This window comes from Plecotus auritus, assembly GCF_963455305.1.
Source record: "Plecotus auritus genome assembly, chromosome: 7".
Classification (NCBI taxonomy): Eukaryota; Metazoa; Chordata; class Mammalia; order Chiroptera; family Vespertilionidae; genus Plecotus; species Plecotus auritus.
In genome coordinates this window covers 41,980,628-41,996,883 of record NC_137774.1, presented here as the reverse complement: position 1 = coordinate 41,996,883, position 16,256 = coordinate 41,980,628, and the positions used below count along the sequence as shown (strand labels likewise).

At 51.8% G+C, this 16,256-nt stretch overlaps 1 protein-coding gene across 4 annotated transcripts in view; it reads left to right on the top strand.

The window, feature by feature from the left end:
- Nucleotides 1-16,256, top strand: part of WSCD1 (WSC domain containing 1) — a 49,400-nt gene that overhangs the window by 19,067 nt on the left and 14,077 nt on the right. For 3 of the 4 annotated variants that reach the window (XM_080679070.1, XM_080679069.1, XM_080679071.1), the window contains exons 3-5: nucleotides 2,740-2,854; nucleotides 4,348-4,532; nucleotides 8,483-8,604. In XM_080679070.1, coding sequence (XP_080535196.1) covers nucleotides 2,740-2,854; nucleotides 4,348-4,532; nucleotides 8,483-8,604 — 422 coding nt within the window. Of the gene's footprint in view, nucleotides 1-2,703; nucleotides 2,855-4,347; nucleotides 4,533-8,482; nucleotides 8,605-16,256 lie in introns of all 4 variants that reach the window. The other variant, XM_080679072.1, reaches the window with a different exon arrangement.

Sequence of the window (16,256 nt, the reverse complement as noted above, 5' to 3'; positions counted from 1 at the left end):
TAACTGGCAGCTATTATCACTTAATAAAAACAGCTAACTCATATGTCATTTACTATGTTCCTGTAAATGTGCTATATATGGGTTCTATATTATATTCCAGTATTATAGATGAAGAAATTGAGGCACAAAGAAGTTAAGTCAATTCCCAAGGTCATTCTCTTAGTTTGGGTTCCAAGAAGCAAATCCTGAAACTGGGATTCCAATGCACATGGTAGATTAGGACTGTGATCCTGGGAACACTGTTAGGGAGTGAGAAGTGAGACAGGGAAGAGAAGACAGCCAATAAAGGGTATGTTATGGAGTGGAGAAGGTGGGGGCTCGGAACAAGGGTGTGGCAAGCATCTCTAGGTGCAACTTGGAAGCAGCGAGACCCAGGTGGGCCCACCACAGCCACACTGCTGAGATCCTAACATGGGAACAGCCTGGCTTCAGGTCGGGGCTCTGTGCTCTGTTATACAGGCTCTGTGTGGGGCCCAGTAACGGAGCCTGCATGTGATGAGCACCCAGAAAGTGTCATGGCTGTTGTTAGGTGTTGATGGCTCAGTCAGCATCTCTGTCACCACCCCATTTGGTCCTGCACCCTAAGTCACAGGGGGAATTGCTCTCTTAACTATAAAAAGTGTGGTTGGAGAATGAAGTACTCCATGGCAGGATACAGAAAGATGTGAGGCGATTGGAGCGTGGGCTTTGAGTTCAGGTCTGGCGCCTGAGTCAGGGAGAGCTATGAGGGTCAGGCCTAGGAATCTGGCTTTATTCCAAGGATAATGAGAAGGATCCAGGGAAGAGAAAGGAGCCCAGGCTTGCCTCACCATAGGAGGGTGACCCTAGTAGCTCAGTAAAATGTAGACTGGAAGATTGCATTGTTGTCTGCATGGAAGGAAGTTTCTTCTAAAATCATCTAGGTCAAAGCCCTCACCATGGGGTTCCTTAGCAAGGCTTTCAGGGGAGAAACAAGGAACTGATTCTGCAGCTCATTTTATGCAGGTATGATTTCTATAAACTCTCTTCAACACACCCAGACACTGGGTCCCTATGCAGGTTGCACCAGTATAACTCATTTAGACTAAAGTGTAGATGACTGACAAGGTCAGCATGGATTTCTTGAGACGAAGCCATAGAAAGAGCACAAGTTTTGAAAGTAGAGCTGAGTGCCTCTCTCGGTATTGCCAGTTCTGGGCTCTGTGACCTTGGGCAACTTAGCTGCAATTCTTCTCTTTATTGCTCTCAATCTGCACTTATTGAGGATTCATGTCTGGTCTCCATATATGCTGTTCACAGTGCACTTCAGGATCTGGGCCTGGTGACAGTCAGATATGCACCCACATGTTTACTGCACAGCACGACTAGGGCATGATGGAGGCAGGTGCAAAGGGCTTTGGGCTTATTAGACAGAAGTGACTAGTTCTTTATAACCTGACTTCAACGTGTCTGGCCAGCAGAGGGGAGGGCTCAGGGTGACCTAGTTATAGCCCTGGGTGTTGAGTGCATATGTCCAAGAGAACCAGTGGGTACCCCTTTAACTCATCTTCAGTGACTTAAAAAAGTGACAGAAGGGGCTGCAGTGAAGGCTGAAGGACTGTGGTTAGGTCAGCCACTATACACCACTATGGCCTTATCTGTTCTTAAAATATTGAAATGGTGACTATCCTGAGTGCCTGGGGTGCCCTATGCACTCTGCTGTCTTTCCCAGTGACCCCCAAAACCTCCCCATGACCCAGCAGCAAGGGAAGAGTTAACACCTGGTACAGCAGGAACTCTAGTGTTGAATGGTCAGTAACTCCATAAGTTATTAAAGATTTTAATATCCCCCCAAGATTTCAGGAGGGATTTGTGCTCTGGGTGAGACGGTGGTGTCATATGGCTGGAAATCTTCAGAGAAAGAGGGAAGAGGCAGGGCACTGGCCTGAACACCCTCTGGGACCCCCTTCCCCTCCTGGGGGCCCTGCACAACCAGGCAGGCCTCATTGGTGGAGAGTAGCCCACCGTCCTGCCCTCGGGACAGCTGCTGGGGCTGCAGACAAAGAGGGTGTCTCTTTGAGGCGCGGGCAGCCTGCCATCCTCCTGAAAAGGGATCCTGCAAGCCTAGGAAGCTGCAGGAGGCTCCATCAATCACTGAGCATTTCATTATACCTTGGACAACATCCATAATGGAATAAAATGTCAGTACGTTTACTAGGGGAAAAATAGTAACTTCTCCATGGCCGGTTTGTTTTTTATTGATAGTAATTTCCAAAGACATTCCAATATCTCCAAAGCCATCATTAATAGCCTCACAGCATGTCCATTTTGATGTGCAAATGAACAGATGTGGAGTCACAGACAATAATGCATTGCCTCCATTTCAGCCGAAAGTAATAAATCCGCCTCGGAATGTGTCCCAGTGTATCCCTCGGAAGTACTTTTCTTTCTGCGCATTCTTGCCTCTGTCAGGGAGTTAGAAAAGCCATTCGTTACTTTTCCAGAAGAAAGAGTTCACCTCCTCCTCGTAAACATCGAGGTGGGCCATCTGCATCGCAGGCCCCTGCTACATGCTGAGCGGGACAGCCGGGCGAGGGCTGGTCAGTTCCGACGTGGGCAGCTGCTGACTGGTTCGCCACACCCTGTTTTCCGAAGAACTCGAGGCTGACTGCTTGAAACCACTTCTTTCTCTCTTTTATTAATGTGTTAATTATTCAGCTGCCATTAGGATCCCTCCCTCCCCAGGGCCTCCGAGTCTCTGCTGTGCTTCTCTGCCTGCAGGCACCTATGTTGGCTGCTTCCGTGACGATGGCCAGGAGAGAACGCTGAAGGGCACTGTGTTTTTTGACTTGAGAAAGATGACCGTCTCCCACTGCCAGGACGCCTGCGCTGAGCGGTAAGTGTGGGGCCCGGACCCCGGATGCCACCGGAAATCAGGTCAACAGACATTCCCCAGAGGGAGGGGATATTTCGGCTGCCAGTGGCTGTCAGGGTGGAACTAATTAGAGCTTGATTGATTTGGGCCCAGCTGTCCAGAAGAGGAAAAGTTTATTGATGAGGTGGCTGGGGTTGTGGCTAGAGCCCTGGGCTCGGTGTCCAGAGACCAGGTTCTAGTGCCGCTGAGCCAGGGACTCGCCATGTGACTTAGCTCTGAACCCTCTACCTTTCCTCAGCCTCAGTTTACGTGTATGTTTAAAAGAGAATCAAGGGCTTTAACCAAGATTTCTCTGAGGACCCTTCTCACTCTAGGAACATTTATTGTGTTTCAGACTAGATTTACTCTTTCTGCTGCTGCCAACTGACCCATTAGTTACCAGACATAGTCATATCCCAGGGAGTGGTCCCTGCCATCAAGGCTGTCACAGACCACTCTGTGTGTGCATGTGTGTGTGTGTTCGTGCGTGCGCTCACACACAGCAGACAGGTACAACAGAATTAGCAGATGGTACACTTGGTTTATTTCAATCCCATTCGATTCGCCATATTTGTTGTGTCATAAATCCTTACCACCTTCTGCTAGGTAACAACTAAGCATGCCCATTTTATAGGTGGAGAAACTGAGGCCAGAGAAGGAAAGGACAGGGCCCCTGTCGAGGGTGCTAAAACTGAGATGGACACAATCTCATTATACTCTCCTAATAGTTCAGGAAACGGGGGCTCAGAGGTAGTAAGGGATATTCAGGGTCACATGGCCAGCAGGGGCCAAACAAGGGTTAGGAGCTGGTGTTGGGTTTTTATGCCTAGGTCCACTGAGGAGGGAGTTTGAAAATGTTGACCCCTTTTCATAGTTAAAATCCCGTGTGGTACCCTATCGGTTCTGTTCTCTCTCTTTCTTTACCGATGGCATTACAGCTGGATGGAGGCAGGTAGAAGAGGTCTCCGGGCCAGCGAGACTTGTGGCAGGGCCTGCTTGTAACGTGTGGAGGGCCCTTTAAAAGGACCAGTGGTGAGCTGGAACCAGCTCATGGCTCACGAGAGCAATTACATTTCAGAAATGCTATAAGCCCGTTGCTGAACCCTAGCTAACTTGAAATCATCTACAGAAATTGGCAAATGCCACCAATTAGGCCCCTTCCCTCCCATCCCGAGAATCAGTTACCAGCACACCACTGCTGTAGACCCATCATGACCTGGCACCCTGGCCAGCACCTTAGGGGACAAAGCTCAGGGCTGAGGAGAGGAACCAGTGGGGCTGACTCAGTCAGCTTATCACAAAGGAAAGACTGTTCCCTAAACCCAGGCAGATGGCCCCTGAGGCCAGCCACACGCTGATGGCCGTGGCCCCTGCCTCCTCATCCAGACCTAACCTCAGCTTCAAGCCAGCTGTTAGGACGCCAGGCCTGGCTCTGGGCCAAGGGCAGCTTTATCCCAGGCCCACTTTCCCTGCAGGTCCTATGTCTACGCTGGCTTGGAGGCCGGGACAGAGTGCTACTGCGGGAACCGGCTCCCGGTGCAGAGCGTCGGGCCTGAGGAGTGTAAGCACGAGTGCAAGGGGGAGAAGGGCTCGGCGTGCGGAGGCGTCGGCCGGCTCTCCGTGTACCGAGTGGAGGAGCTGCAGCCGAGCTCCAGGAAGAGTGAGTGTGCAGCCTTCCTAGGCTCTGTCTGTCCCCTCTCTCCACTGCCCCCGCCTGTGGCCCCTCCTCCAAATCACTTGGAACAGAAACTGCCCTCCCTTTCTCATCAGCTTCCCTGTGGGGTGTGGGGCTAGAGTGTATCAAAGGTTGCTTGAGTTAATAACTGAAGCACATCTTTCCTGATGGCCTGAAGGAGAGAGAAGCTGATCCAGAGGCCTGGGGCCAAGGCGTAGATAGGTCTCAAACGTGCTGTGTGGCCTCTGGCAGCTCGCTTGCCCTGTCTGTTTTGTAAAGTGTAGAGGCAGACCTGGATTTCTAGCATTGGGGTGGATCAGATCATCTGGAAGTTTCCTAGCTACCCAACCTCTAGGAATGGAAGATAAAATGGAACAGATACTATTTTACATGCATAGTCGAACTAGCAAGCAAGTAAGGAATCCCTTGCTCCAGAAATGCAGAGGGATTCGAAGTTGCAGTGGCGATGCGAGTTGCGAACAGGCTGTGCAGCTCTGGTCTCTGCAGAGGGCAGTTGCTGGTCTTGGTGGCCACGGGCTGAGGTTCTGGTGTCCACATAGGACAGAGAAGGAGGCTTTGAACTGGTCAGGATAGGGAATGGAATGGAAACCTCTGCCTAACGTGGGATTCACTTCCACTGAAGTGTAAATCAATAAAAGTTCAGTTTCTAAAATATAGTCCAGGGAGATGGAAAAAACTTGTCTGTTTGACATGAGCTCTGGGGGACAAACAAAAAGAAAACTCTCCCTAAGAATTTGTAATTATGGGCGACCTGCATTCGTATGAGTTTTGGGGTTCAGATTTATACGATCTTCCTGATCCTGAAAACTCCAACATAAGCATCGGCTCTGGACCACCTGGAGGGGCCAGCAGAGGCAAATGCAACACCTCTCAAGAGCTGTGCCACCAACCCAGGTGTAAAGAGTTCCCAGAGGTAAACTCTCACTGAAGGTAAGCTTACAATATAAGTACAGAACTCAGAAGAGAAATAATCAGCCAGGAGGAGGAGGCAGCTGATGCTTCAGACAGGTAGATGGAACCCCCAAGAATGTCAATGGAAAGTGCTTTTAAATACCGGGGCCCGGTTAGATGTGTCTGAAGCTCAGGTTTGTCCTGATTGCAAGATGCTGAGTCCCAGATCCACTTCATCTAACGATAAAAGGCTCCTTTATCAAATAAAGATGGCTGAGAACACGGCCAGGGGTCGTCCTTTTCATAATTGGGAGGGGCCGGGCTGGGAAGAAGTCAGGGCACAGGAGACCGTGCCCACCACTGGCAGGAATGAGACCGTGGACGATGGGGGCACACTGGCTCGAGGACACAGCGCCTCTGGCTATGCACCTGGTAACGGCTCCAGGGCAGCTAATGCATTAGTCCAGGCACCGGCAGAGCTCAGGGAAAGAGGGCTTAGGTTGGGCGCTAGGACTGCAGAGGGGTGTCCCGAGAGCTCTCCTAGCAATGAGTGTTAGCCACGCAGTACAGAAGCCCAGCTGTGAGAGCCATGGTGACTGCTATGGGGCCAGTGTGATGGGGAGAGTGGCTTATGCTCAGGCCCAGCCAACTGAGGCTGCTTAAGTGTTTATAGTCAGAGAGGATATATCTGGGCACAAGGGCTCCAGATGGGGGGACAGGGACAGGGTTGTAACCCTGGCAACACACTCTTTGTGGATTCACTAATGAGACCATTAACTCAACAAATCGTGATTGATACCTACTCTGGGCCAGGACAGGGCCTGGCACAAAGGTTGCCGTGGTGCATGGATCTGTCAACTTTTGCTCTGTCACCTGGGCGTCCAAATGGGCTTCCTGAGGACCAGAATGTTCCAGACTGGCTTCTTGGACCTTTGATTTCCCTGGGTTCAAAGCCACCACCACCCCCCAGCAGGACCAGGTCCATATAGGGCTCTGGCTGCTCTGCCAGCTCCTCCCGCCTGCTCAGCCACTGGCTTTTAGGGATCATTGATTTGCTTCAGGCAGCCTGTTGGTTAAGGGTGAGATGGCCCAGTTATTCAGCCTCAGATTTTGAGGGGCTAGACTTGATGTCGTGGGTCATGTTGAAAACAGTGTGATAGCTGGCCCTTTGGTCAGCCTGTGGGGCCCATACAGTTGAACTTTGCCCGCTCCCTTCTCAAGGGGATGAGTCAACAGGATCTCTGTCTAGAGGCAACCAGGTTGCCACCCATTTTAAAATTCAGCTCCCCGGGTTGGGATCAGAGGCAGGAACAGAGCAGTTCATCAAGGACTTCATCTCAGAGGTGTCCTGCCTGAAGTGGCCCTGGGACTGTCACCTGGGAAGCGAGGGGGGCAGGTGTGGATAGACTGCACTGGACCACAGCCTCTTCCCCAAAAGACAGTTACTCAGTGATGCCCAGAGGCAGCTGATGCTGCCATCCCAGCAGTGCTGGCCTCGCAGTGTATGCTGCGCCCTCACGTGCCCTGTTGTTCAGTTCATTCATCTACTCAGTGCTCACTGGGCACCTGCTGTGTCAGGCAAGGCTGGGTGTGGTTGAGCACAGGGTGACCCACATGCAGCCACCCCTGGGACTCTGGTTTGTGCCTGCAGCCTGGGACTGGTTGGGATGCCCATAACCCCTGTGCCCTGCCTGTGCTGTTCATCTTCCTTGTCATGTGCCCTGGAGCCTGTCTCCCTGGTGTCTGTCCCACCCCAGAGCAGCTGGCTGAGGACCACAGTCCAGTCCATCTAGCTGTTTTGTCCTTTTGGGGCTCAGTCGTGCCACAGGACAGGAAGGAGTTCTGTGAGCCCAGCACAAGCCATCACCCCAGGTCCTTACACCAAGGCCAGGGCAGCCACATTAGGGGCTGGCTTGTGGGTGCACGTTGCCCCTCAAAACAACTCTAGCTGCTGGGCATTATGTCAGTGAGGAAACAGAGGGTCTTGAGTCCACGACACACCCACGTTTCAGAGCGCGTCATCAGCAGTGCCAGGACTTGACCTCAGGCCAGGCAGATGCTCAGCCTGGACGGTTCTCCCCGGCACCAGCTGCCCCCCTTCATTTGTGCCCGACCAGGTTGGTGTCCTGACGTGCAGACCACTGGAGACGTGGTTGACCACATGGGCTTCCAGACCAGGGCTCGGTCCTGCTTTGCAGTCCTGCGTGGAGAGCCCTCTGGCTGCGGGGCTGGCTGGGGAGAGGGTTTCTGCTGCTGATCAGGTGCTGAGCAGATGGGGAGCAGGGAGAGATGCTGAGCCCCGGGAGATCTGGGATGGGTACTGGGGTGCCATCTAGAGAAACTCTGATGAGTCTGGAAGAAATATGAGCAGTTGGTGCTGGAACATTCCAGAAGGTTTGTTCAGCACCAAGGAAGCCAACCAGGGACCTGCAGTTTTCCACCAGGTCTGAGGAACACCGTGGCCTGAGGCTGCCTGGGACGGGCCTAAGGAGTAGTCCTCGAGCTTGGTGGGAGCTCACGTTTGGGGAGGAAGCACGGCAGTGTGTCACTCGGTGGCGCAGCGACGGGAACCTGGCAGGGTGCCGATTTCCAGGCCTGCTTTTCTTTCTGCACACTCACGGGGAAGCCATGCGCTTTTCCAGAACATCCGCCTGACAGGTTCCCTAGTGCCAAATCTGGGTCAGGATGGACACACAGTCCGGATTTTGTGGAGGGAGAGAGGAGGAAAGAAAGGGTAGGTGAATGGACACTGTCCCCCGAGAGCTGGTGAGAATAGTGAGACCTGAAGGCAGACAGGCGGCCCTTGTCGCTGATCCTGGCTGACCAGGGTCCTGGTGCCTGGCTTCTCCCAGGATCTTGGCTTGGCCACACCCCATGTAGGGCAGTTTGCCTTCTCTGATGTGAAACCTGCCCTCCTGAGATGCCCCTTCAGATGCTGAAACGGAGAAGCCACCAGTTTCCCTTGTGACAGGCGCCAATTGCCAGGAGCACCGTTTCTCACCGAAATCCTATTTTTCCCCCAGGGAGGTCGGTCACATACCGTGGGTGCTTCAGACTGCCGGAGAACATCACGCACACTTTCCCCGACTCCCTGATGCAGGCCAACGTGACAGTGGAGACGTGTTCGGGATTTTGTTCCAAGAAAGTAAGACCAATTATAATTCTACCACATCAGTGTGTGCGGTGGCCTCAGAGAGGGGGCAGGTGCTGTGCTGGGCTGCAGACATCCATCCGCCCGGAGCAGCAGGCCACGCAGCAGACATCCCTGAGGGTGCCTGCAGGGAGTGTGTTGCTGGGGCCGGCGATTCCAGGCTGGGTGGGGAATTGTCAGCGAAGGTTGTAGAAGCTGAAATGATCATGCCTTTCCCGACATGAGCTCTTGGCACAAGTGTCAGATGGTAGAATGACTTGGTTTGGAGGCACGAAGATGCTGGGTTGGGACCTGGAGAGAACAGACGGATTTTCTGTTGTGTGTGCTGATGGTGTTGGCCATCAGCCTGACTTCAGGGGCTGGAGTCCCACGGGCACCTTTGGTTCAGCCTGGGCTGAGGAGTGGGGTGTGACTGTGCGGGGGCTGGGCTGGGCACCAAGGCTAGCTCTGGGGTGGGGAAATTGGCCAAGGCCAGGTAGGATTTGCAGAAGGCAGGACGGGGGTGGTGCGGGGGCGGGAAGCGGGGGAGGGCGTTGTGAAGTGAGGCTGCTGGAACCAGCAAGCTGTCCGAAGAGCACTGAGATCTGGGGCTGGAATCCAGCAATCTCCAAATTGATCTGGATGCTGCAGCCCTGGAAATGGCCCTCGGTGGCAGCAGGCTTGGGTTTGGGGCTGTTCCTCTGTGTGGGGGTTCAGTAGCCTTGATAAGACCATGATACCTGGCAGTGCCACACAATGGGGCTAAGAGAGAGGGGCCTTGGCGATGATGATGATGATGGTAATTATCAACAGTAGCTAACATGTATTGCTTGTTTATTTCATGCCAGCTACTTACTGTTACAAGCCCAAATGTGTTAACCAACTTAATCCTGTAGCAACCCTATGTGATAGTTGTTATGATTATGCATTTTGCAGGTGAGGAAACTGAAGCAGGGAGAGCTTGAGCATTCTTTCCGAGGTCACATAGCCAGTAATGGGGAGGGGCGGTGGGGGAGCCAGGATTTGAGCTGTGTAGCTCCATGACCTGCTGGTGGTTTGAGGGTGCAGGAAGTGGGCCTCTGCGAAGGCAGGTGTGGTTGGACATAGAGGAGCCTGCCCTCCACAGGTGCCCCACCCTCCCTGGGAGCTGCCCTCCCTCTGCTGCGTGCCCTCCCCCCTCTTGCTTTGCTCCCCTTGGAGGCTGGTGGAGACAAAGCCTTGCATGTGCGCCTTCCTCTTGCGCACGCACAGCCTTTGAAGAGGCTCCTGCACGTCCAGCATTTTCGAAAGCTTCCTCCGAGGAAGCTTTCAGGACATCAGGGAATCACCAGACACATGCAGCCAGCCAAGAGCAGTTTGTTGATTTGCAAATATCTGGCCTGGGCATCTTGACTTCCCGTCTCCCCCTCGTGGGAGCAGGGACTGGGGTAGAGGCAGCAGGGACACCTGCTTGTGTGCTTACAAGGAAACAAGCCGCTCTCCAGGGCTGCCTGCACACCTGCAGGTCCCAGCAGGTCCCCAAGGAGCCTCCACTGGAATCAGAGGAGCTGAGCTGGGCCAGACCGGGCTGAGGGCAGCCTCCTAGGGTCCCCCGCCTGCCCTTCTGGGGCAGTGTCCTGTGTGCTGGGTGCTGTGCGGGGGACCTCCCCACCAATGATCTGCCTCATCCTCCCAGTGCTCCCTGAGGGAGGTACCCTGATCCCAGCTGCTGCAACAGAGCCAGAGCAGGTCTGCACACAGGCAGGGAGCCACTGGCGTTACAGCCCACCCTGCTGCCACCCCCTGTGCTTTTGTGCTCCTCCCTTTGTGTGACATTGCAGGGAGGGGCCCCAGTGGGTGAGTGCAGAAAGGAGGCAACAGGGGAGAAGAGAAGAAACAGGGGTTCGTGACAGGAAACAGACATCACCGCTGCGTGTCCTCAGTGTGTTAAATGATTTTTAGTAGGTAATGTGCTCACACGATAAAAAGACACCAAAGTGCTCGGACAGGAGAGTCTTCCTCTCGCCCGGTGTCTCACCACCCAGTGTCTGTCCTTCCTTGGAGGCAGCCATGGTCCTGACTTCCTGTGTCCACAGTCAGAGAGCGTCTATGTCTCTTCCAGCAATTGTTTCTTTCCGAGACATGATTCCTTTACAAACCCACAGGTGGTGACGAGCTACTCACAGCTACCCCGTGTGGGACTGGTAGCGATCACTTCCTATTGGCAAGGAGCGTGCTTTCCCAGCCTCTTACTCCCTTACAGGGTGTCCTATAATTTATTTAACCAGCCTCCTGCTGTTACACATTTAGCTTGTTTCCAGTCCTTTGCTTTTACAAATAAGGCTGCAGTGACTCTCCTTGTGGGTGGGGCGTTTTGTTGCAGTGGATCTGGGAGACAGAATTCCAAGGAGATGCTGGGTTCCAGGCCGCGTGTCCTTGTCACGTTGCCCTTGGCTGAGGTTAACTTCACACCCCCACCAGTACTGTGTGAGAGGGAAACGAGGCACCCTGTGGCTCTTCTTTTAGGGACGATGACTTCAAAGCAGCATCCGAGGTAGACATCTCAGTATTCTAGGGCAGGGGTGGGCAACCTTTTTGACTCAAGGGCCACAATAGGTTCTTAAACTGGACCGGAGGGCCGGAACAAAAGCATGGATGGAGTGTTTGTGTGAACTAATATAAATTCAAAGTAAAGGAGCGGAGGGGAGAGCAAGAGAACCCTCCGCTCTTTCGGCTCCGCGGGCCGGATAGAACAGCCGAACGGGCCGGATCTGGCCCGCGGGCCATAGTTTGCCCACGGCTGTTCTAGGGGCACCTCCTCTGGGGCAGCCCACGAGGACCCAGAGATTTCCGCCCTGTGATTTCAGGCACACACCTTGAAGATTTTACACTCTCCAACTTCTGTTTTCATCCTTTCTTCGCTTTTACTGGCACAAATCCATGCTGCTGCAGTTTCGCGTTGGAGCTTGTGCCAATGGTACCTGCAGGCTCCCGATCTCTCCCCCGTTTTTCATGTTAGCACCTTGTGCGTCTCCCCTCGTGACGTGTTTCAAGGACAAGTCACAGGCTCAGCTCTGGCCAGTGCTGGTGGGAACTGTTCAGGTCAGAACAGGGAGGAGAGGACATCCCGGGTTCTCCAGGTGCCTTTGCTTGTTTCTCTTCCTGGCCACCCTGCGTGGTCGGATGGGCCGGGGAGGGTGGCTGTTTCCTCCAGGGCCATTGTTTACATGCTCAGAAGTTTGCAGCTGCGAGGAACAGTCGTCATTTCCAGCGTTCATGTTGAAAGCAGGTCTTGGCAGGACACATTTAGTGAGATGTGGCCAAACTGGGGGAGGGGGGGTTGCCAGCAGAGCTGTGGAGGGGGGGACCTGGCCCCCACTCATGAGGTAGAGCCCACCCTTGGGGAGGGGCTGAGATAGGACGCGACAGAGTGAGGTCAGTGCCTAATGGGGGCGAGGGAGACTCGGAGGCCAGTAGCACCAAGGCTGCGGGACTGACCCAGTGGCAGCTCATCTGCACTTGTGTGGAAGGGTGGGAGCCAGAGGATGTGGTGTGGAAGGTGGGTGGAGACAAATTTCAATGGGCCCTGGATACCTGCCTCAAAGCCCAGATGTTTTTGGTGCATAAGAGGGAGCCACTGGTGGTGTAGCAGGGAGAGGATGCTATGCCCAGCGTGGCACTTCACAGCCGTAGGCGGGGCTCTGGAAGGCGGTGGAGGCGTCCTCTGTGGGTCCCTTTGGGAGGCAGCCCTCCTCAGAGACACCTTGTGAGATGCCTTGGCAAAGCTGAGATAGAAGATGGCCTGTGGCCTGGCTCTGGAGTTAGGGATTTTAGGTAGGGTGAGGACGAGGCCCAGATGTTACTCATCCAAGGAAAACCACCGTCTGTCCAACAGAGTGAGCCTTTGGTTCCCAAGCTGTCCATCTCTTCTCCCTCATGGGTGTTGGTGTCACTTGGACTCAAGACTTCTGGAGCAGACCCGCCCCCCCTGCCCCGCCCCCTCATCGGGCAGCTCTGAGCTCTGCAGTTTCCTGGCCAGGGTTTTGCAGGGACTCTGCCTTCACTCTACAGCCAGGTTTCTCAGCCTTGCAACTATTGACACTTCAGGTCAGGTCACCTTCGTTTTAGCATCGGTCTGTGCATTGCAGGGTATTTAGCAGCATTGCTACCCTTTACCCATAACATACCAACAGCCCCTTCCTGCTCAGTTGTGACAACCCAAACAAGGCCACATGCCCCCTGCAGAACAAAATTGTCTCTTCGTGCCCCATCAAGAGCCACTGCCCTCCAGGGCCAGCTTGAACGGGTTGGCTCAGCAGTGCCCAGGCACGGCCCACATTGCCCATGAGTCTGAGTCCCAGAGAACAGTTGTCTCATCCGACTATTTGGTGAGGATGAGGAAGCAAATTCTGCCTCTGGTGTTGATGTCTGGGGGATGTGAGGTCAGTTGGGGTTTCAGCTGACCCAGGCCTGCAGGGACCAGCGACCTGTGTGCAGGAATGGCTTCCCCTCTCCTGTCCTGGATGCTGAGGGGCTGAAAGAGGTGAACTCGGGATGTCTGGCTGTGCTTTCCTGTCTGAAGTGCCAAGCACTTCCTCTCCAGCAAGGCCAGTAGCACCGAGGCTGCAGGGCTGCCCCAGTGGCAGCTCCATCTCATCCTAATTTGGCTGAAAGACAAGCTCAGATGTTCTATGGTGTGGGAATGGCTACACATTAAGCCACAGCCATACAGTGGACTATAATGCAGCCATTGAAAATGGTTTCAAAGACTTTTATGATGGAAAATGCTCACAGCAGAATGTGAAATGAGACCGAGCTAAATCTGGGGGAGGGGACTAGGAGCTTAATTAGGGCTGGCTGGGCTGTGGGGCCCAGCAGCAGATGTGAGAGTTGGGGCTTGGAAACAGGAAAAGAGGGGAGCCCTCCTTGCAGCACCCCAATTTTGAGCACCATCTGGGGTCTATTTGTAGCCCCAAATCAAAATCTCTATTGTTTTTTGCTAGTTAGTTACAATGAACTTGGGGAGCTCCAAGAGTGTAGTTTGACAGGGAGGAGAACATTTGGGGGGAATAGCAGCATCTTAATGATCTGACTGTCTGCCAGCAAGAGAGACTGGACCGATGTAATGTGTTTTTAAACACAGTACAATGATCTTGTCTAATTTTCTGTGGTCGTTTTGGAGATGGGAGGAAGCCTGCTATTCTCAGTACTCAAGATCCTATCAGCTCCTTCCTTTGGACAGAGGTGAGGATGAAGGGGGAGGGGGGGCTTAGATATTTGCATTGCTACCAGTTCAGATCTGGGGGTGATTATTTTTGAAGCCCGATATTTGTGAGCAAACAGATAGACCATTTGTGGGAGCAAGGGTTCCCACAGTGGGCTGGTGAGCGAAATCTGACAGCATCTGTAAATAGGTTACTAACGTTTGAAGCTTCCCCAGCATTATGCCTTGTGATCTGAGGTTTTATCTGCCGGCCACTGCTGCTGGTTCTACCAAGAAAGCAACCAGAGGGACAGGATGGAGCGGGGAGTGGGGAGGCGGGAGAGAGGTGCTCCCCTTCCTTCTCGTCCTCTTTTAGCCTCTTTTGGTGCATGCGTTCTTCATAGATAATATTAACCCCCTGGGTGTTTTCCCATTGACATTCTTCTAGGGTTTTTTATTTGGCCGTTTAATGGCAGCGCTTACCCATCCGCCTGTGAAATGGAAAAGCACATGTTACTGTGGAGGCTGCTGGGCGGCCGCGCGGGCTCAGTCCACTTGGACCCCAGTAGACGCGGTCTGTGCTGGTGGACTTGCTGCCTCCATGGGGCACGCAATTTCACGCTCTGCCAAGGTTGGGTCTGTAAGAGTGTGGATTTTGTAAATTTCTACCTGGATATTAAGAATTTTTTTCTTTGTCAAAATGCTGTATAGTCATTTCAATAGGTGACTGATAGGGGGTGGCTTTGGATTTCCTATAAAAATTCTGTAGTAAACCTGTTGATGTTATGGTGTATGTCTCTAAAGAACACTTACTGTTTTCTTTGAGGGGGAGGTTACACAGGCTTTTTTAAAGAAAATTTTAGAAATTTTTGGAAATGCAGACATAAAATTAAAACTCACTTGTCACTTTATCGCACCAGAGAAAACAACTAATAACACTTTGCATCTTTGCATACTTTTGTATATATATATATCCTTCTAAAGTGTGTATATGTATCCTTGGGAGGTATATACTAAGTGTATCGGTAAATAATGCGGATTTTGTAATCAAAGAAAACATGATAATTTCAAGAGAAACATCGAAAGTGCTTTATTCAAAGTAATGTCCATGGCTAGCTACACATTTCCCCCATCTTTCAGGTAATTTGTGGATACCGTCCCAATAGAACTTTTCTTGTTTTGAGGCAAACCATTCAGAGACCCAATTTTCCACTTCTTTGTATGTTTTGAAGTGCTGCTCAGAAAGTGTGTGTGCCATTGATCGGAACAAGTGGTAATCTAAAGGAGCAAGGTCTGGTGAATACGGCGGGTGGGTTAATACTTCCCAGGCAAGATCTTTTAACGTGTCTTTAACTGGTTTTGAAGTGTGTAATTACTTTGCCATGACTTCTGGCCCATTCTGGTCTTTTTATGATCAAAGCATGGTTCAAATTGATTATTTGTAGTCGGTAGCGATCAGTATTAATGGTTTCACCTGGTTTTAGAAGCTGATAATACACCACACCTTCCTGATCCCACCAAATGCGGAGCCTTGTCTTCTTTCTGAAGCGATTTGGCCTTGCAGTCGATGTTGATGGTTGACCTGGATCAACCCGTGATTTTGTGCATTTGGGATTCCAAAATAAATCCACTTTTCATCACCAGTCACAATTCGATGCAAAAAAGACTTTCTTTTGTGCCGTTGAAGCAACATTTTACTGATGACTTTTCGGTTTTCCATTTGTCTTTTGTTCAGTTGACGTGGCACCCATTTTCCTTCCTTTAAAATCTTCCCCATCGCTTGCAAACTATTGGAAATTGTTTGCTGAGCAATGTTTAATCTTTCTGCAAGTTGTTTTTGAGTTTGACATACGTCTTCATCCAATAATGCTTGTAATTGTTGGTCTTCAAATTTCTGCGGTTAACCTGGACGTTCTTTGTCTTTCACATCGAAATCATCACTTTTAAAGCATTTAAACCAGCGTTCACAAGTATCTTGAGATGGAGCATGTTCACCATAAACTTCCTGAAGTATTCAGCAGCACTTTTCTTCAAAATAAAGTAATGAATTAAAACTTCCCACAAATGCTCTTTATTGGCACGAAATTCAACATTTTTAAGTGTAAAAATATCTATGATGTTAACACCTTCAGCAAATTTGGCATATGATGTTTTGAAGCTTGTTGTCAATACAACAAATTAGCATACATATCAAATCGCATATATATCAACATATGTGTAACTCCATCTATTGAAAAAAATCCCCATTATTAACTGGCACACCTAGTATATATCCTTCTAAAAATGGAAGGAGAGTGCTTTAGAGGCGTCGTGGGTACACAGCCCTGCTCGGCCCCTTTCTCGCTTTGTGGCCCTGGCCAGTCACATAGCCCTGAGCCTTAGTGTCCTCCTATGCTGACCGGGGTTGGCGGCGGCGGCAGCAATGCCTCGCCAGACTGCGAAGTGGACTCGGTGACTTTGCTGTGGTGTGGGTGTCTCTTGCATA